Below are 21,865 nucleotides of genomic sequence, written 5' to 3' on the forward strand. Positions count from 1 at the left end.
GCATTTACACTTTTGTTTATGCTTTTTTGCCCTGTGGGCCAAGTGAAAAGACCAGAAAGCATTGACCAGAAGGGATACTCACAGCTGGCTGCATGAGGTATGACTGATGGTGCATCCAGGACGGGTTGTGTACCTGTAGAGGCGGGAGTACATCGCAAAATTACTTTTCGATATTTTTCATCTGGTGCTGTCACAGTCCCCTCAGAGCCCTTAATGTGTAAGCTGGCACAAAAAGGTCACAAGAACAGAGACAGGACCTGGATGAAAGCAGCCGTTCTGCATGTTAACTTACATAACGTGACCTTAATGAGGGATTCGGTACAGAAAAGCAACAGAAAAATACATGATTCACTTTCATGCAGATTTTAAAAGCCAGCAGGGCTAAAAATGAACAAACAAAACTACTAATAATTTGAATATAAACAGAGTGAAAAGTCCCACCTGGTATGATGAGACAGGAGAATGCATGTAGGGAGAGAGGGAAGTCTGAGCAATCATTCGATTTGGAGCCAGACTGTAAGGTGAGGAGTAGAAGCTGCCAAACACACAGAGCAACAAGAAGAAAACATGAAGGAAACTGCAACATGTCCACAATTTCCAGCTAATTTAGCAACATATCTGAGTTCCTGCAATGTCCAGCAGAGGGCAGCCTTTTACCAGTCTCTGATTGCTATGTTTATTTTCCTGGAGGGCTGGGACTGTTTTTAGTCAGTCCGTGCATACCACTCACCCATTTTGTAAGGCTGTGGGGTCATATGCAAGCGTCATTCCTCCCTGGGAAAACAAAAAAGGGATTCAGAACCAGTGAGGTCATGCAAACACCGGTGCAGTACGTACTAAAACAGTCTGCTAGCACAGAGTGTGGACGATTAAATTCAAAACTTTCCAGTATGTACTTGATGTGATTTTTCTCCAGAATTTTAGAGGAGAGAAAAAAAAGACGTTACCGTATCTCCGTCTCTAGCCCAAGGTCTTCCATTTTGGAGATATTTGCTCTGGTTCTGCCTCTTCTTCTGACCTCCGTCTGCAAACTTACATAATAAGGGCTCTGTGGGCACTGAGAAAGCAACAGGTCAAACAAGAGAGTGAATTCACTGATCACAGTGGGGAAGAAAACACACTCAGCTCCAGCACTTACAACAGTATCAGGTTTCTATAATACAAAAAAAACATTCCACGCACCGGGTATTCCTGGTGGAGTCTTGATGAATTTGCCATTGAAATGCTGAATTATGGCCTCGCACTTCTCCGTGGATTCCATCCTGAAAAACCAGACAGAGTTAAAATTAATCCCTCTCGAGAAGCGCTGTTTGCATTCGGTTGGTCCGTGCCAGAGCTGCACAAATTACACGTAATTGATAACAGAAAATGTGCTCAAGACACGATGGGCCACCATGCGAGGCCACAGTCTGACCTGGCAAATCCGACGCCGCGGCTGGTCCCATTAGCATCTCGGAGGATGCGGGTGGAAATGACCTGGCCAAAAGACTTGAGCATGCTCTCCAGCTCTTGCTCATCCATAGACACGGGCAGGTTGGAGATGTAGAGGTTGGTGGGGTCCTGCTCCTGTTGCTATACAGAAAGTGAGAAATGAGAATCCATTCGCTCGTGCATCTTCTTAAGCTTTGAATGAGGAAACGCGGCGCCGACTTTTTATTATTTATCTCAAAGCGACCGTGTCGGTGCAGACGCCGCTGCTTTAATCAAGTATTTACAGTTGCTTAAAGCGTGAAGTTCTCCCGGCTTCAATTTAAAAATATATATATTATAGCACACTTTCCTGGCACTCTTGCAAATAGAAAAATGATGTCACTTTCAAAAATCTTTTTTTCCACACGGCACAAATTTTTGTGTAGGCAGCAGTGCGACCCGTCTTTCCATCAACACCTGCCACTGCACTTGGCAAATTGATTAAATTACATTTGCGTGTCAAGCATAATTTAGTAACAGAACCTGCTGAAATGTTTTTTCCAATAAAGGGAAACCCTGAATAATCTCTCACCACTTTCTATGTGTCACTGCCACAGCTGAGGAGGATTTGAAAAACCTTGCGTGCACGCTAAAAAAAAAACAAAACACTCTGACATTTGCAAAGCATTAATTTGTGCACAGGGGTAGCGAGTCGTGCTTTTTTTTATAATTTTGACTAATGAAGAGATCTTGATCTGTGAGTAAATTAAGAGGAGAGATCATTTGGTGGCACTACTTGAAAGCGAAACCTTGTGTGACTATGCAGAAGCAGACAGGAAGCCAGGCATGAAGTTAAAGAGTTCACAGAGCAACAGGAGCCTGGCAACCATGAAAAAAAAAAAGAGGCTGGGCTAAAAAACAGGGGAAGGAAAAAAAAACGGAGAGCGAAGAAAGAGGGAGGAAATTAATAACTCAAAAGGCTGATATTTTGTTACGGAAGGAGGAAACTTGCAGGGTAGGACCTACCCAGGCCTCTGCAGTCATTTGGGCAATTAGAAAGGAGAATGACAGAAAAAGAGTGAAACTAGAAAAGAAGACAGATGGGTGTCTTCTGACTAGCAGGCTGCTCTCTATACCATTTTATCTCCTCTTTTCAGTGCCTGCTGCATGCAATCAAACAGCTCTGCACACCACAAATAATAAAAGCTTTTTAAATTTGGATGGAGAAGAAGCTGTCAGAAGCTGTCAGAAGCTGTCAGCGAGCGAGGCAAATCGAGTTACAACTGTTTAGACTGGACTGATCCAAGCAACAACCAGGAGAGGACAGCCAGTACCTCAGATACTTGCCAAGCTGTTCGGGCACATTTGACAGAGGTGGCGATCTGACAATGAAGAATTCCTGAGAACATTTATGGAATTAAAGTATGTCAACAGCTATCTTAAATGTTTTATAGCCTACATGAGTATCTCCTACTCTCAGCCATCTGGTGGAGAGATAACCTATTTTCTGTGATTGCCGTCATTCCTGCTAACACAGCTATTATGCAACAGAGGAGCAAACCGCAGGGGTCATAGGCCAGCTGACAGTAATGGAATTCAAAGCCATATGACAAAACAAACACAAACAAAAAACTCCACCCCTTTTCCCTTTTTTTGTTTTCCTTTTAGCTCGGCCGGCGCACGCGGCAGACGGTTTGATATTCTAACAATTTTCCTCCTGCTGTATTAAAATGTTGCCGCGCGCAGCTCAGGCGCATGAATGGGATTTGCTGAGGTGTCACCGTGTATTGTCTGTGCCAGGCCTTCACCGAGCCGTGTCTGTTAAGGTGTGTCTGCGCGTTAGCTCGCTTGGGTGTTTGTGTGTCGAGCAGCGTGTGGGTGATGACGTCTGAGTTCAAACAGGGAGGTGCTGAGAAGTAAAAAAGAAAAAAAAGAAAAAAAACAAACAGAGGGGGTGGGGTGGAGGGGGCTCTATTTTTAACTTTGCCATTGTTTCGCTGCCCCTACACACGCAGCTCCTCTGGGCTTGCAGCCTGGAGGCTGGGGTGGCCCGTTCAGGGACTTAGCACACACTCTAAGGACATCTAGTTCAAGGTGTGGTTCATTGTGTTTGTGAATAACACTGCAGCAGCCATGGTGAAGCTGCTGGCAGGTGAACCTGCCCTTGATATTGATAATACCATTGACTATAGCTCTTTTTTTTTTTGCTGACCTGAAATACCCACTGACTCTGAGACGGCGGTGTATATTTAGGTTTATATAGTGGTTATCAACACCTCTCACTGAGCACATGCTGTCTGGGTGAGTCAGGTTATGGTGTCCAGTTGCACTTGTCAAGTACAAAGATACGCAGGATTGTATGGCACTCTTACAGAAGCAGCTCAGTGAACTTAGACTCAGGTTTTAGTTGCACTGGACTGTTTCAGGTCAGCTGGCAGTGTGTATCCGTTACAGTTCTCCAGCGCTGCTCTGAGGGAGACCCTGGTGTTACATTGCTGCAGGTCTGTTTGGGTGCAAGATAGAGGGAGGAGGTAGGGACGCCGGCGTGGAGTGTACTAAGTGCTGGTGTCTGCCCCAGGCCCAGGCCCAGGCGATGGACAATGCCAGTCCATTGTGCCTGTCCCATTGACAGCGGGTGTAGTGGCACCCTCCCCCCCGGGTTCCTTCAATGGGGAGCCTCAGAGCCAGAGGGATCAGCTTAATGGGCCGACAAGAGTAGCTTTGACTTCAGACACTTGGACAAAGAGTTCAGAACAAGTGCTACAACAGAGTTCAGAACAAGTGCTACAACAGGAGCAGGTTTGTAACATACACAGCACAGAAATGAAGTACGTGAGGGGGAAGGAGACAGGAGGTAGTGCGGAGGACAGTGAAGAAAGAGGCAAAATGAGGATTTGAGAGGAGACCGAACAGAGCGGAGGAACAAGCAATAAAAAATATGATCAGCAAACTGTTTCTGCAGGTCTGGGCTGTGCATCACTGGGACATCTCAGTACACACACACCTCCCTATAGACAAGAGTTTACTTTGAACCCTTTCCAACAGCACAGTCGCTGCCAATTAGGCCACTGCATGTAACAGTTTTTAACCTTTTACATGATAGTGTGTGTACGTGCGCAGCAATGGGGCCATGACTCTTGAGCTGATGGCTCTCTGAAGATCAATACGGGTACAAGACGGGGTGATGGGCTAAACAAGGCATGTTTAAATCTAATGGTGGCTGGTAAACTTGGAAGCAACAAGTGGTAGATGGATACAAGATAGTTGGCTAATTCTTACCTTAGCCATCTGAGCCTGGACCCCAGTGGATTTCAGAGTTGTAACAGCTTTCTGTGCTGCTGCTGGACTGTCAAAATCCACAAAGCCATAGCCTGTAAAACAGACAAACTGATGGTAAAAATGCTGTAGCATCAGGAAGTACATGAAAAGATGCCATGCGCTTGCTGAATACAGCACTCTACAAAAGTGTTGAGCCACATTTCTTTACATTTTGCTGGAAAAATGGGAAATGAGTGCAGTGATTCATTGAAATGTGCAAGCAATTCTAACAAGCTTGAAAGTCAGTATTTGGTTTGACCACGTTTATTCTTACAAGCTGAATCTGATACGCAAGCTTAAGTAGTCTTCTGTAATAGTTCTTCAGGCTTCTTGAAGGACATCTTCTTTGGATGTCGGCTGCCTTTTGCTTCATTCTCTGTCAAGATCATCCCACAGTGGTTTAATAACGCTGAGGTGTGGGCTCTGGGGAGGCCAATCCATGACTGATAGTGTTCCACTGAGTGTTTTCCATCTAGGCGCGCTTCTACTGCTTTTACAGCGTGTTTGAGATCATTGTCGTTAAAACTGAAGCCGTTGCCAATCAGTTGCTTTTCAGATGGTATTGCATGGTGGTTCATAATATGTCTGTACATTCCTGCATTCACAATTCCATCAATATTGACAAGGTCCCCAAGACTACTGGCCTAAAAGCAGCTGCAAACCACGACAGAGCCTCCACCGTGTTTTACAGTGGGCTCCAAAAACTCACTGTTGTACCTCTTTCCTGACCTTGTCTGTACATTATGATGACAATTTGAACCAAACATTTCAAATTTGGATTTATCGTTCCATGAAACTGGTTTGCACTGATTTTCAGTCCAGTTCTGTGTAATGTGGCATACCTCAGCCTTTCCTCCATGTTTCCCTTCCTTAAGAATGGAAGCTTTTCGATAGCCATCCTTCCATTGAGAACATTTGTCTTCAAACTAAAAGATGCACTTTTTGAAACATGTTGGTAGCAGTGTTTTTTATTTGTAAGGTGAACATTCTCCATTTGTGGTTTACATTGTACTTTTTCAAGTTTCGCTACATCTCCAAGAGCAAAGGGTTTGCAGCCAAGTACATGCCTTCTGTGCAAACTATTGGTGACTGTGGCAGTCTGCTACTGACCAAAGCAATCCGGTGAGGTTTTAGGTGGAGCATCCTCTTTGCAACAGATTTTGCTTGTCAGCAGTCAGCAAACTCCAGCAAGCACATGTCAACTGATCTGGAGTCTTTAGAGCTATGTGACTGAGGCCTTATGAGCGATCGTGGCTCAAGAGTTGGGAGTTCGCCTTGTAATCGGAAGGTTGCCGGTTCGAGCCCCGGCTTGGACAGTCTCGGTCGTTGTGTCCTTGGGCAAGACACTTCACCCGTTGCCTACTGGTGGTGGTCAGAGGGCCCGGTGGCGCCAGTGTCCGGCAGCCTCGCCTCTGTCAGTGCGCCCCAGGGTGGCTGTGGCTACAATGTAGCTTGCCATCACCAGTGTGTGAATGGATATGCAAAGCGCTTTGGGGTCCTTAGGGACTAGTAAAGCGCTATATAAATACAGGCCATTTACCATTTACATGGATGTTCCATCTAATTCTGGGCCATACAGGAAAACAGTGTTTTCCTAACCCTTTGACAAATGGCATGCTTCGCCACAGCCAAAGAATGACTGAAAATGACATTCAAAAAAATATGTATATATAATAAAAATAAAAAAAAACATGACAACCCAGTCTTTGAAAAGATTATTAGAGTTTACCTTTACATTTGTTGGTAGTTTTGTCCAAGATGGCCTTGGTCGACACAATTTTGCCATACCTTCAGGGAAGAGACAAGAACACAGAATACAGGATGAATGAGTGGACAAGGTTACAACGAGGCAACAAGAGGAATCTGCTCCTACCACATGCATGCCAATATTTATAAATTTCCCCTGGCTGCCAGACTACAGGTGTAAACACGAATACAAAATCCTTTGTGCAACCATTTGTGTGCATTTAATGATCTTAAGAGGCACTGAAAACTTCGTCTGACTCCTCCCTCGTGTCTCTGTTCAGGCCGCCATACAGTAACTCTGTTCCCCGACTTTGTTTTCGAAGACAGGGGACGGCACCCCAGGGCCAAAAACAATTTGTTCCCGGCCTGTCTTTACCAGACACACACACACAGACTAACACACTAACACCTCTCTTCTAAATACAGCTCTGCTTTAGGGTATTTTTGACTTAAATACAGCTTAAACGTCTTGTCACTTGCAACATCAGACTCTCAAACTGGGATATTAATTTTCAGGAAAATGCATTCTCATCCACCCATCTACAAACAAAAGAAGGAATATAGCGTGCGAAACACAAGTTCATGTCTTAACCTTTCATTTCGGTTCACAGCTGTCAACGGAGACGTACAACAAAGGTCAGTCAGTAAAAGATGAAAATCAGTTTCTGCATACATCCAGCCACATAAATATTGATAGTAGGAAAATCACCTTAAAGGCAGCAAATGAGAAGTGTTATGCAACATGCTGAGACTAATGGAATGCAGTGTTGTAAGACGGTGCATCAGCACTACAGTATAATAGACCTGCCCTTGTCTGGTGAATTTACCCAGTGAGAGAGGCTGGTGCTCCTCTGTTTGGGCAACATGGCGTCTGGGCGGAATGTACACTGTAACCTGATGCTTCACCCCTCCAGTTCGCCTTCCTTCCTTCCCACCACGTCCCGCTCTCTCTCTCTGTTTTTCCACCCTCACATGGTAGCACACTGCTGGGTCCTACACTCCGGCCTTGTTTCAGTGCACGTTTAACCACATGACTCAGACCAAGTTTGATGGTCACAACAGAGACGTGGGTAATGACTGGCAATTCAATTTAAAGACATCGCTACTCCTCCACTTTTGTCCTAAATGCAAAGACCAGAAGTTATATAGGAGCAACGTTTATGGCTCCACTCCAGTTACCGCGGTGGGGCATGACTGAATGTTTGCATTGACCTTATTAGCTTATGTCTGTGTGTTAAGTTTGATATTCAAATAAACGTATATATTCATTTCGATTATGATGAATTAAAATAATCTAGAAGCTCCGCTGCACAGTTTATAGTGGTAGAAAAGCTCCTTATTGCAGGCATTAATAATTCATCAGCCATTACCAAATAAACACAGGCTATGTTTATACTGTCCCAGTGTCATCTAACAGCTGCAAAGTGGTTGTTAGGCATGAATGTACACACACCCCTGATATAATGTAACCCATTCAAGCCCAAATGAAGTTTTACAGTTGGACCTCTGGCTTTCACATATGGACACAGTTGATTTTATGGTGGATTTTTGTTAGTATACAAAGCTGAACTGGTGCTGTGCTGTTTACAGCCATTCGAGAAACTGCAGAACGTGTCCAGTGACATTTTCATGTAATTATACTTCAAGTATTTCTATGTTGTGCTGTGTTTTACCTCTACATCACTTTATTCTGAATGCAAATGCCGTACTCTGTACTACAGGACGCTTTGGTTACTTTGAGGCTCCTGTGCAGTTCAACATTTCATTCCTGAACAAATATTCTGATTGCATGGATAATCACGTTAAGGTAAAGCACCCTTCTGCCATGAAAGCAGCAACCCCACCCACCTGGAGTTCAACCCTTGTGTTTATGAGAGGCAGCCAGTCAAAGGAAGTTGACCTACTGTAATAGGAGGGTGGCCAGCCCAAATCAGCTGATGGCTCAACTTCTGCAAAACACTTTGCAACCCACCTCCGCCTAATCTCCTCCTTTTCATGTTATTCATGCTCTTGCTGACTTAATCAATGTCACGTGCATTGTCAATGAAGCCTGCTATGTTACGTGAAGCATTTGTGGTGGTGCTGCTGCTTTCCCTGCATTACACAGAACAGTCCCACACCGCCAAATAAAAGAAAAATGGCTGCAGAAGTCATAATAATCCTATTTTGACAAACACGGACCTAACAGAACTGCAAGTTTCAGACAGCGGACAACCTCAGGGACTGCGCTAAGGATTTCTTTGAAATTTGAATCACACCAGGCTAATCTAGCAAGGTCCATGAATAGAAACAAGGAGCTGGAAATTTGAAATAACCAGTCACCTTTAACTAAAACAGACTTGAAAGCCACTGGTTTCTTTTTATAGCGGTGTCTTTTCACTGATATAAAGCCTCGGAAGTAAAGATGCCGTACACACATGCACGCACATCCTTCTGAGACAAATTTCATTAAGTTTATCCACTACTCTTTTTACAGAAAGCACTTTGTCACCTGTCACCTGATTATGTCAGAACAGTAAGCGTCTGATTATTTAGGAAAAAGCAAAAATGTTTGGCATTTACAAGCAAAGAGCAAAATTTAGATGAGAGATATAAGTGAAGTCTAGGTGAGAATCAAGTCTAAATATTTTTTATTATCAATGTGGATTATATGTCGGTACTCGAGGTATGAATATTGTCCGACTGAAACAACTTTAAGGTGAAATAAATGTGAGTTTGATCTTGAATTGTACTTAACTATCATTTATCTAGAAACCAAAGGTCTTTAGTGGCATTGCTGTGAGTTCATTAGGCACAATGAAACTACTATGTTTGTTGTATGGACAATAGAAATGTGCTTAAAAAAAACTGGTTGACCTGATGTTAGGTATCTCTATTTTTTCTGGTTTCGATCTGATGCCTTTAAACTAAAGAAATCTAAAAAACTCACTTAAGACTTACTGATCACTGAGTTATAATTAGAACCAAAGATAAAAATAAAAGCTGTCATTTATGACTTCCCCAACAACAATGCTATGAGTTTAAAAGGTCAACGGGCACTGACTGTGTGACCCTGCGCTTACCTCGGCTCCTTTGCAGGAGAACACCAACCAAGCACACTATGGAGCCCAAAGGGGCCTAAAAGACAGCCCTAACCCATATATGGTCATCTGACATTCTTTCCCAGCAGGCCATGCTACTTTTTTCCCCGCTCATTTAAGTTTCTCCTTCAACAGTAGCCCTCCCACCCTCCTCTAAAGTCTCCGTCCTCTTTCCACTTCTCTGCCAATCCACAATGGCTTCTCTGTAAATCTCTTTAACACTCAAACTTCCTGTGTTTCACATCTGCACATTTCTGATCTTCTTAGATTGCTCACACACACGACAATTCATGAGTGTGTGTATGTGTGGTCACAAGCCAAGTAAATTCTCCCTGTGGATTTTAATACTTCTGATACTTTTCTCTGTATGGGCAGGATGATTAAAATCAAAGTTTTAAAGATGGATGGTCTGTGATGTTGGAAATATTACCGGGCATTTTTAAATTAGAAGTTGTGTAAGCTTCTTCACAGGGATATGCTTTTACTGTGAAAGAGCCCTGATGGATGTGGGGCTGAAGTTCACTTCTGTGACGTACAGCACTCACTTGCAGCAGCCAAAAACCAGTTTGGGTGTTTAACTGCATGCTTGTCTGTAAAGCTAACTACACTGGCTAGGCTGTTTGTTTCCAGGTGTACAAGTCTGGCTTCACTGAGTTTAAATGAGGAAATATTGTAAGTTTCTTTTCTTTATCTCAGCACCTATCCCATCAAGATTAATTCAACTGACTTTAGTTGTGATAAGACTCACCCCTATCACAACTAACATAAGACAGGCATTTTTAAGTGCTTCATAGACCCAAACTAAGGTTACACCTTGGTATATATGAGCGCACCACCATAACTCCAACAGTCAGAATATGTTGGTTTAGGTTAGGATAAACTTAGCTTAGCAGCTAACCTGATTCTGTTTAAAGGCCAGAAGTAGCAGCACCTCAAAGGCCCCAATCAGCATTCAATACACATGTGTGTCCACTAGCACCGACAGATAAGTCTCGGTTTCTTCATTGTTATGAGAGGAACATGTGCAATGAAGAAAATTCAACCTGAAAGGCGTGCACCACGCATTCACTGTCAGCACGCACACACGTGGCCAATGGGACGGACTGTTACATACATGAGATTAAGTCTGGGGCTTCATCTACCACTGCAAGACTTAGATGCAAACACAGCATGTCAGCTAAAGGAATCAGAGAAACATTGCAGGATGTTCTCTAATGTGTTTGCAGCTTCTTATCTCACACAAAGCAGCAAAAGTCCTTTATCACTGCACCCGTTCAAACACAGCATCTACACCTAATGTAAGCCCCACACCAACCTAAGGAAAACTCTCAACTGAACTGTGTAGACGTTGTATTGCAAGTCATACTGTCATCTAATCATCACACAGTAGAACAGTGTTATTGCATATCACAGATTGTAGTAGGTCTTCTGTCTACATACAGAAACAAACAAGAATTTGCATAGTGCATCTAGTTTACGATGGCTACAGTGAAAATTAGACTCTGGAAAAAATGTGAAGTTGTTTGCCAAAAAGTCTCCATTGTGTAACCATTTTTAGTTCTCTGTGTGTGTAAAATCAAAGGCTGTATTTAAAAGATGGAGGTAGCCTCCACATCTGGAAAAGGAAGCCAGTGAAGAAGTGCTTTCTTTCTAAGGTCCAGCAGGTGGCTGCAAAAAGAAGTCTGGTTGTTTAACACCCCGTGGCTGTCAAATAGCACTTTCCTGATGGGCTTATGGTCTCCGTCAGTAGTTTCCATTTATACTGAAAACAGCACAATGTTCCTTTTGTCTTTTTTTTTGGTCAACAGTAGGATTGTGAAGGTGGTTTTAGTGCCTCAGCTTCACAGTCAGATCTATCTAGGACTCGTGATCTATCTAGGACTCGTGACTGGTTACAAAAAGCTAGAACAGCACACTCGGCTCGAAACTTGAAACAGAACTTAGCTTATCAATCAGTGATGTCACTGTGGTCACGTCTAATCCTTTATATACAGTGTTTTTGGTAGGCGAGGATTTCATAGATGGAATAAAGGCAAGCTAGATTGTTCCTTCATCCAGTGTTCATGTTTTCCAAAGCTAACCCCAGCCGACCTATAGTTTTATGTTCCACTTGACGATAGATAGATGGTAACTCAAAAAATGAGAAAGAGGATGATTTTATAACTTTATAAAAATTCGACTTGCTGTGCTACGTACAAAATAACCAAAAGTTTAAAAATGACTTACGGTTGGCAGAGCTTGACCAGATCTTGGTCCGTGGTCCCCGGATGGAGGCCGCGAATATACAGATTGGTTTTGCTCAGCTGTTCCCCTCCACCGCCACTGCTGTTGCTACTACTGTTGGTGTTGGGACTGGGGGGTGCCATCTGGTGGCCGGAGGACACATAGGTCTGCTGCAGCAAGAAAGAAACATACCGATTATTTTACTGTGCACAAACATTTATAGGAAAAAACATCGCTGATATTCTCAAACGCCAGCAGAAACTACACAAGTACGCTGAAGTTTTTATTAAAAGTGTGAAAATTCAAAGGCGTGTTTAGAGATGTGGAGAAATGGAAAGTAATCCTGCATGAAACAGATGATTATGTGGGAGCTGCGAAAAGTGATATCACACAGCCCTCATGTCAACACTCACCAATAGCGCTTTCTGAGGGGAATGTGGGGCCTCTTGGCCGACTGCTCCACACATAGGGAAAAGGGGCCTCTTATGCTTTCTCAATGTTGGGTAACCTTTTTTTTTTAACTTCTAGAACCACACAAAACAATCCTGTGGTGCAAAAACCAAAGACCTAAAGATCTCAGACCAACATTTAGTTAGTCTCATGATGCAGAAATAAATAATAGCCTTGATGTTAACAATGTCTACTTTGTAGTGCGACTCGCTGCCTCGTGTTACCTCAAATGAAAAAAAGCAGATACGTCAAAAACGAGACACTGACAACGCTGCATTTATTTTCGCTCCCGAAACTCGCTGAAGTCTTCACTTTAACAGTGTAATCTTTTCCCCTCTCAAACAGTCATTAAGGTTAAAGGGTTAACAAGATCCCGAGCGGCTAGATGCAAAAACAGGGATCAGCTTAATCCACGATAATTATGAGTCTGAGAACCCCATCGGCTGATGTCTGATGACAGATATGTGGTTACAGAAATGACTCGAATCTAAACAGAAACAAGGAGAATTTAAAGAGATTAATAAACTTGGAGTTTATCACTTTATTAAAAAATATGAACAAACATGCTCATGAGCCAAACATTTGACATTTACTTCCGCTATTATCTTATTTTGGTTTGTTTTCTACAAGGATGCAGTGGCAGTGAATTCTGCTTGTAAACTAATGGATGACTCACAGCTAGGACCATGGAACGGATGTTGCGCAACAAAAAGTGCATCATCTAATCTCTCTGTGGGACCGTGGCTCTCCTTGGAGATATCAAACAAAAAAATTGTGTAACTGTGCAGATGCTTTCATTTTAATGGAATAAATATGATGTTATTATCGCTTTGCCAGTGAAGAAAGAAAAGAAAAAACTTCTCCTTTCGGGAATAGATCTGGTAGCTTTTTTCCAAACATGACTGGGGAAATAAACACAGAGCGCACCAGCTTCACCAGAACAGGCGAAACTGGCTGTCTGCAGTGAGAAAATGACTTCAATCGCATTCATTTAACAGTCCAATTTCTTTAACTTGCTGTTGTATAGGAACGAATTAGATCAAGCATGCTTTCTAAATAAGCTTAGCAGGGTGCTTCTGTGAAGCTGGGCAGGAGGACAATGGGTTTATTTCACGACAGAGGAATAAAAAGGGCTCGCCGATCAATCTGGTCGTGTTTAAAAAAGGCCCAGCAGGACGACACGGTCGCACCGGGATCACCGACAGCATCGCTCAATTCTGCTAATTAGACAGTATCCATAAGGGCGTGAGGTCCCTTTAAGACAGGCTTTCTGACCTGTGACCCCCTACTCCACCACCAACTTAAGCTTGAATGTAGACTTTTTTCATGACAGGTAGATGAGATGGAAGCACAGCCTCCCTTTTGTCCATTTTCGTTGTATCTTTTATTCCAGGGATATTCAAACATGTTCACAAGTGTGTTAGACTTCTGCCTACAGGAGTCGTCCTATATCATCACAGTGAAATTCTTGATGAATATGTTTTGCAGGCAGCTAATTTGTGAATGAAAGAAGAGGACAGCAGAGGCCTATAATCTCATTCAAACTCTCTTTACCAAAAAGCCAAGTCTCATTCAGTGAGCGTATCACTGCAACAACACCCCTTAAATCACCGGTCTGCAGTCACACGGCTAACTACGCACACATACCGCTGAAGCGTTGTTAAGGCTAAAAATGTGCACAGAGAGCTGCATAAAAGTTCATATTAACAATTGGACAGAGACGACTGACGCTCAGAAGCAAATCTCTGTCAGGCTTTCAGAAATTTCTCTTTATTGCAAAAAGCTTTAAATTCACGGTGCTGTAACTATGCTGTTGATGCTCGGTCACGTTATAGTGGTGACGTGTAATCTTTCTCTCGGGTCCTACATTAAAGTGTGCGGGTACATTGTTATAGAAGCAAAAAATATTAAACTGAAAAATAAAAAAGTTTAAAAAAAAGTCTCCACCCCCAACGGTTGGTAATTAGCTTTCACGTTATTGCAGTAATCATATTTTGTAGTCCTGACGCTGCATTTCTCCTTCTCTGTGAGACTGGAAATATAAATAGATTATTTTAAGGACCAAAGATAAAAATCAAGAACATTTCTATAAATAAAACCATTTCCTCTATTTTTATGCAAACCTGTATGAAGACTCTGACGCTGGAAGGAAGTGTCTATTTTAAATATAGCATACTGCAAGCATTTAACCCTGCCTTTAATCTTTCACAATATCAAAGACGTACCCCCGCATTTTATGTGTTGTATTAAACTCTCAGAGGCGATTCACGCACAGGAACAGCTCACTGGCTTAAGTGAGACATCTTACCTAATTGAATCGCATGTCTAACGGTTTAATTGTATCAGAAATATCCTCCACCAACACCCTGAAGACATTTGACACGAGGTGTCACATGAGTGCACCTTCTTCAACCGTCCTTTAAGTCTCACGCCACCTCTTCTTTTATTTTATTTTTTAAAATCTCAGCCTCTCAAGCTGACTCACACAAGTCCATGGACTTCCTGGTTGTGGGGGGGGGGGGGGTTGCCCACCTCCCCATGTCCTGCTGGCAAGAAAGAGCCATGACTGCCTGTGTATGGCAGCCGACTTCTATGCTAATGCACAGATTAACTAAATGAGGACACAGCTTCCAGCGTGTATAGAATTACACTGCTGAGCTGCCGCTTTACATCCGCCTCTCTTTAGGACCGACCAGAGCAATGAGTCATGGGAATTCAAAACCTACGATCCTTCTGAAGCATTAACAAACCTTCCGGAAGAGTTATCCGATGTGTGTAACCACATCTTTTCTTCTTTGCCATGTTGATAAAAACCATACAACCAAAAATGTAACACTTCATTATACACCCAACGGAACGCTCCGTCCCAGAAAACAAAAGTGCTAATAATCATAAAAACATAAAGCAGGTATCTTTAAAAAGGTTAAACAGTCTGTACGTGTTAGCGGAGGATAAGAACAGGACTGTACGTCTCATAAAGTGGTGAGTGACAGTATGGCAGTAGGCAGGAAATGCTGTGTGTCTGCTCCTGATCTTATCACACAGCCTTCTAAATGAGGAGCTCTGCATTCCAACCAGGTGACAGGGACACCAAACTCACGTCCAGACTCGTTCCTGAATCCTCCTTCCTTTCAGTCTGCAACGCTCCCCTTCCTTTTGTCTCTTTGTAGGCACCTATTAATCTTGGAATTGTCTGTCTCTTATTGTCGCTGATCACACCTATGTGCACACGCACAGGCCAAATGCACATGCCTGCGTGGCTTTCAAGCCGGGTCAGGTGGCAAAGGATGGAGAGCTTGCAAACGGATACTCTCAAACACTGGGCCAGAGCTCAGCTAGAGATCTAACAAAATGTGAGACAGAGAGAGAGCGTCTGGCATCGGCGCAGGCCTCGGCATTGGATTTCTGACAGCTGTGCTTTCTCCAAGGACTCTGTCTCCCTCTCTACCTGTTCACCTTGGCCGGTTCATGCGACTGGCACTCTGGCCAGGGACTGATCCAAAACATCTGACACATTAAACAAAGAGACAGATAAACATATACCTGGCATGCGACCAGGAGGACAAAGGTGGCTGTACAGAAAAGTTCAAAGAAAAAAAAACAAAACTCGCTGCAGCAAAACAGCTGGTTTTTTTACGCACAACCGTGTGGAGTCGTTTCTGATACCTTTTTCAGTAGTGTCTGATATAAAGGATTGGCTGATTTGAATACAATATAAATAATCCTGATTCATATTCCTCAATCTGCGTCAGAACACACGTGCATTCCTGTTTAAATAAAAAGGTTTCCAGTTGAAACGCATTCATTTAATTGATTATTGGTACCCACTAAAATCGTGGTATCGTGACATCCCTAATCCCTGCCAATATTTACTTTAATCTTTGTCTTTATCCTTCATTTAGGGATGGGCAAGTCATATACTGTGGGTTTTTAAGAGATTATTTGCCTGAAAACAGCTGCCTACTGCTTGCTGAAAATAGGATTAATGAAAGCAACAAGACTCCACAACAAAGTAAATGTGTGGGCTGTAAAAAGTACCCAAATAATAATAAGTATCATTTTAAAAAACCAGCCACCCAATATGTTTTTTCCCCTCATTCAGACTTCAAAAAACAATTGATCAATGGAAACTAAAGCCTTTGGGTGTAGCTATTTTCTAGCATTAGCATGTCGGTGTTTGAGCAGCAACGATGTTAAAGTTAATATGCATTAAAGTGTTTGTGTCGGGGCACACAGTGTAGAACTTTGTGTCAGTGAGACGGTTACACAGATGACTGGCAGCCAAGCAAACCGCAGTTTTCAGGCCCTCATTTAATGTGATTGCATGGAACGTATTTATGAAGCAGCGAGACATGTACCCAAAAAATTTAAATACAAATTGAGCCATGTTTGTGTGCGATGAAACTGTGAATTAAGCTTGAGACAGCCACCTGCTTTCTACCTCCTAGACATCAGCTGTTTTCAGTTCCTGTCACAGTGACAGGAAAATATGACATGAACGAGGACATGAATCATGTTTGACACAGCGCACAGTTGTAAGGTATCAAAATGAATCCTAATGAACATTTAGTTCGCTCTACCTTCTTTCTAGTAAAAAAGAAAAGAAAACCCCAACACAGCTGTGTGGCAAAAATATTTCTTTGCACTGTGATTTCACGCTCTCAGTCCAGGTGTGCACAGTTGTGGCTAGCAAAATCTTCACAGTGGTTCTGCTCACTGCTGAGATCACCCATGTTTATTAAGATAACAGCTAATCCACCTTAAAGAGAAAAAAAAAGCTTGTATCACCTCTTTTTCATACTACATGCTATAAATAGAGAGAAAAATGTCATTGTAAGCTGTATATATAGAACACCAGGTTCTAATATTGAAATTTTTAAGGAGTGGGTAGATAAAACATTCATTAGGACAAATCAAAAAGTCATGTTCATTTGTGGGGATTTTAACATAGATCTACTAAATCCAAACAAGCAGAGAGCGACAGAGGAATTTATTAATACAATGTATAGCTTGGGACTTTTTCCAGTGATCACTAAGCCCAGCAGGATTACAGCACAGTCGGCAACCCTAATAGACAATATATTTACTAATGAAATAGAAAATAGAACCATAAGTGGTCTCCTAATTAATGACATCAGTGATCATCTACCTGTTTTTATAGTGTATAACAGCAATTACAGGAAGGTTAAACAGCAAAACACAATAAAATACAAACGAGTGAGAACAGAAGAGTCAATAAACGCATTCAAAAGTGATTTACTCAAGCAAGAATGGGAGATGCTGTATAAGGAAAAAAATATTGATAAAGCTTATGAGATTTTTTTAGGAAAATTTAAACTGTTATATAATAGTCATTGCCCAGTAAAGAAATATAGTAAAAAACAAAAATATGCAGAGTGCCCATGGATTACAAAAGGATTGCAAAATGCATGTAAGAAGAAAAATGCCTTATACAGAGAATTTATAATGAACAGAAGTACAGAAGCTGAAAATAAATACAAGAAATATAAAAATAAATTAACGAGTATTTTAAGGTCATGTAAAAAGGAATACTATGAAAAATTACTGATTATGAATAAAAATAATATTAAAGGGATCTGGAAAACATTAAATACCATCATCAAAAAGGGCTCGGGGGAGGCAGACTATCCTTCGTATTTCACAAATAATGATAGAAATATTACTAATATGAGCGATGTGGTAAATGATTTCAACAAATTCTTTGTAAGTGTTGGGCCAGACTTGGCTGAAACAATTCCTGATATAACAGATTCTGTAGAGAAAGAAACTAGACTCATTGACCGCAATCCTCATTCAATGTTCTTAACGGTGGTGGAAGAAATGGAAATCATTGATATTGTTGGGAAATCACAAACAAAAAACTCTACAGACTCTGACGACATTGATATGGAAATCGTTAAGAGAGTGATAGAGGGCATTTCCAAACCCTTAACACACATTTGCAATTTGTCCTTACAAACTGGTACATTCCCAAAACAAATGAAAACAGCTAAAGTAACACCACTGTTTAAAAATGGTGACAGACACCAATTCACAAATTATAGGCCTGTCTCTCTACTTTCTCAATTTTCAAAAATACTGGAAAAAGTCTTTAGTAATAGACTTGACAAATTTATAGATAAACACAAAATAATAATGGATAGTCAGTATGGTTTCAGATCAAATAGATCAACATCATTGGCATTAATGGAACTGATCGAAAATATCACCAACAATATAGATAAAAGACAATGTATAGTTAGTGTATTCATTGACCTAAAAAAAGCTTTTGACACAATTAATCATGACATATTACTTGATAAACTGGAGTACTACGGCATTAGAGGAGTGGTGTTAGAATGGGTAAAGAGTTATTTGAGAGACAGGCAGCAATTTGTGAAAATTGGGGAATATCAATCAGAGTGTATGGACATTGTTTGTGGAGTTCCGCAGGGGTCAGTATTGGGACCAAAGCTGTTTATCCTCTATATCAATGATATATGCAGAACATCAGATATACTACAGTTTATTCTATTTGCAGATGATACAAATATTTTTTGTGCTGGAGAGAACTTACAGCAGCTTTTGGAAATTGTCACACAAGAAATGATTAAACTGAAAACATGGTTTGATAGAAATAAGCTATCATTAAATTTGGAAAAAACTACATTTATGTTATTCGGAAATTGTAAAAAAGATGCAGGAGCAAAATTATTAGTAAACAATGTTGAAATAGAGCAAGTTTCGGATACAAAATTTCTGGGTGTGATAATAGATAACAAAATCTGCTGGAAACCTCACATAAAGCATATACAAGCCAAACTGTCAAGAAGCATCTCCGTACTAAGTAAAGTTAAATATTTTTTGCCTTCCAAATCACTCCGGGTACTTTATTGTTCACTTATATTGCCATATTTGGAATACTGTGTGGAAATTTGGGGAAACACATATAAAACTGCACTTCAACCAATATGTAAAATTCAAAAAAAAGCAATCAGGATGATTAATAAAGCAGGATTTAGAGACCATACTAACATCATGTTTTTGAAATTAAAAATACTGAAGTTTATGGATCTTATAAAATATAAAACTGCAAAAATTATGTACAAGGCCAGATACAATATGTTACCAGGAAATATACAGAGGATGTTCTATGACAGAGAAGGAGACTATGAATTGAGGGGGAAATCGAATCTAAGGATTCTTAAAGCACGGTCAAAGGTTAAAACCTTTTGTGTCACTATTTATGGGGTAAAACTGTGGAATAGTTTTACTATAGATCTACAGCAATGCTCAGGAATTAGTAAGTTCATGAAAATACTTCGAAAACTGATTTTGGAAGAATATGATACCGATAAAGATGATCACCCATTGTATGTATAAAAATATCAAATTATATCCAAATTATATCAATCACGGTAGCCAAGTTTATATAGGTTCTCCTCGTGTATCGTGTGGAGTATGTGATGATGGGAATTAGGTGAATTATGTGGGATCAATAAGATGTTGAGCAGGGGTAGGAATTAATAAGTATGTTCATACTTCTTCCTACTCCTTTTCAGACCAAACATTGTTACATTATGTCAGACGATTTTGTTTTATTTCATTATATATTTTTTGTTTATCTGAACACATACGTGTGTGTGTGTGTATATCTACATATATATTCGTATCTGTAAATGAAAATATATGTAGTGTGTATATATTGTTTTTTGTTTTATATGTCTGAAACAAATAAAGATACAATACAATACAATACAACAAATAGTCAGGTCATTCCTTAAGCTGCAAATTAAAACAAATGAGGTGTGTAAGGCATATATTATTCTAATTTTATTTTCTAAATTACCTTGCCTGCAGTATAGGGGGGCAAATACTGCTCATTTACAACAAATAAACACTGAACAGTGTATATGGGTGCTATAAAGTGCTTGACTCAATAAGCTAAACACAAGCTCGCTATGCTGCACCAATTAACTTACTGTTTAAAGATGTTCTAATTATCATATGAAAGCATGATTACATGTCACTTTGTTATCCCGACTAACCCCAATCACTGTTTCCTTTATTTCTCCCAGAGTTGAGGCTTTCCATTTATTCTTTAACTCTAAGGCATTATTTTTATTTACTTTTTTACAATTACACTGTACAACAGCCATCAAACAAAGAGCTCGCTTAATGGAAAGGACTTTTTATTCACTATAATACACAAATACAGTTTAACAATTTAGTTTGGCTTAGATTTTTTAAATATTTTAGAAATCTTTCAATAAAAAATGTAAAACTAGATATTTTATTTAATTTATTACGCAAATAATAAACTGAAGTCATGTTGTTATAGCCACATTTGAGCTAGCGTACTGGAGTCAGTCAGAAATTAATGAAGTGTAACATTCAACCACTAAAACTAATTCTTCTGTTTAGGAATGTAAGTAAATAAATGTAATACGTCATCCTAATATAACAATAATAATGATCTTTACATTTTTTTCTGCTCTTTGCTTGTAAAACAGTACATGGATCCATGGATAACAGCAATAATTAGATTTTAGCATTGAAAAAAATAATTTTATTTCAAAGAACTTGGAGATATTGGTGCATTAAATATTACAGCAATGTAAAAATGGCAGCTGTGGCATAAACCTTCCATCGGATGCTGGTCTGCATATGTTTTATTGCTTTAGTGCATTTAGTGCAATCATTTGGGGAATTTTGAGCAGGTCAACTATTTTCCGCGTGCGACTAAAACCTCCACAGTCACGTTAAGGAGAGAACACCAAACAAAATCAAACTTCTTAAATGACCCAGTTTACTCTGAGCACGATGTTACAGTGAGAGAGGTTTTCTTTAAACATCAGTGCTGCAAAGTAAAATCAGTTGCCAGCACAGGCATTTAATAAACATCTGTCTGGAAGTCTTAGCATAACTTTCTGACATCAACTCTTATCAAGGAGTAACGTGACAAAACTAAACATGCCCACTTAAATGTTGCTGGTTTACATAATGCTTGAATTCAGGAATGAATACTTGTGAAAGCGTTTGGAGTTCATGTGTAAAAGGATCAAACTACCGAGTCAGAAATGGATTCGAGACTTCACATCTGCTTATTTTCCATCAATGGCCTTTTTAGAGCAAACCTTTCTATCTGTGTGTGAATTTAATGCTCCAGTCAATGTGCTTTATTGATTTCTTTGATTTCTTTTCATATACATAGCTGTGCTTTGACTTAGCAGAGTCAATGTTGAGGCATCCACAGCTTTAAATCACAGCACTAAGCTGACATCTGTTGAAAAGGTCTCCAGCCAAGAGGGAAACAAAAATGTGAATGACAAGTACAAAGAAAAAAAAAACCACGCCATTCGATGCCGCCCTGACTGAGTCTCACGATACCTTAAGAAGCGACGAGCCGCCTCCTGTTATGTTTCCATGCAGGAAGCTTTACACGGAAACCGACCAAATTTGATTTGAGAACATTAATTCTATTTATTTGAAGGAGGAAATGAGGTGCTGAGTCAGGGGAGGAGCAGCAGCCTTTAAGCACGACAGTAACCGAATGGCATTTAGCAGTCGCTAAGTCAGTCTCAGTAATCACCGTGCTCACACAAAGAGCGCTTTTCTCACCCCTGTGAATGGGTTTA

The 21,865-nt window shown here is 40.7% G+C and overlaps 1 protein-coding gene across 3 annotated transcripts in view; it reads right to left on the bottom strand.

Annotated features, from left to right (window-relative positions):
- Positions 1-21,865, bottom strand: part of LOC146632105 (RNA-binding motif, single-stranded-interacting protein 2-like) — a 29,673-nt gene that overhangs the window by 4,440 nt on the left and 3,368 nt on the right. For 2 of the 3 annotated variants that reach the window (XM_085353217.1, XM_085353215.1), the window contains exons 2-10: positions 11,781-11,947; positions 6,458-6,516; positions 4,690-4,781; positions 1,415-1,572; positions 1,183-1,262; positions 948-1,057; positions 731-774; positions 442-535; positions 83-133 (exon numbers count right to left, since the gene is read on the bottom strand). In XM_085353217.1, the coding sequence (XP_085209343.1) occupies positions 83-133; positions 442-535; positions 731-774; positions 948-1,057; positions 1,183-1,262; positions 1,415-1,572; positions 4,690-4,781; positions 6,458-6,516; positions 11,781-11,920 (828 nt within the window). In that variant the 5' untranslated portion in view covers positions 11,921-11,947. The remainder of the gene's footprint in view (positions 1-82; positions 134-441; positions 536-730; positions 775-947; positions 1,058-1,182; positions 1,263-1,414; positions 1,573-4,689; positions 4,782-6,457; positions 6,517-11,780; positions 11,948-21,865) is intronic. The other variant, XM_085353216.1, reaches the window with a different exon arrangement.

The sequence above is a fragment of the Diplotaxodon limnothrissa genome, linkage group LG5 (assembly GCF_057381915.1).
Source record: "Diplotaxodon limnothrissa isolate DT_005_m linkage group LG5, D_limnothrissa_male_GT1.1, whole genome shotgun sequence".
In the NCBI taxonomy this organism is placed as follows: domain Eukaryota; kingdom Metazoa; phylum Chordata; class Actinopteri; order Cichliformes; family Cichlidae; genus Diplotaxodon; species Diplotaxodon limnothrissa.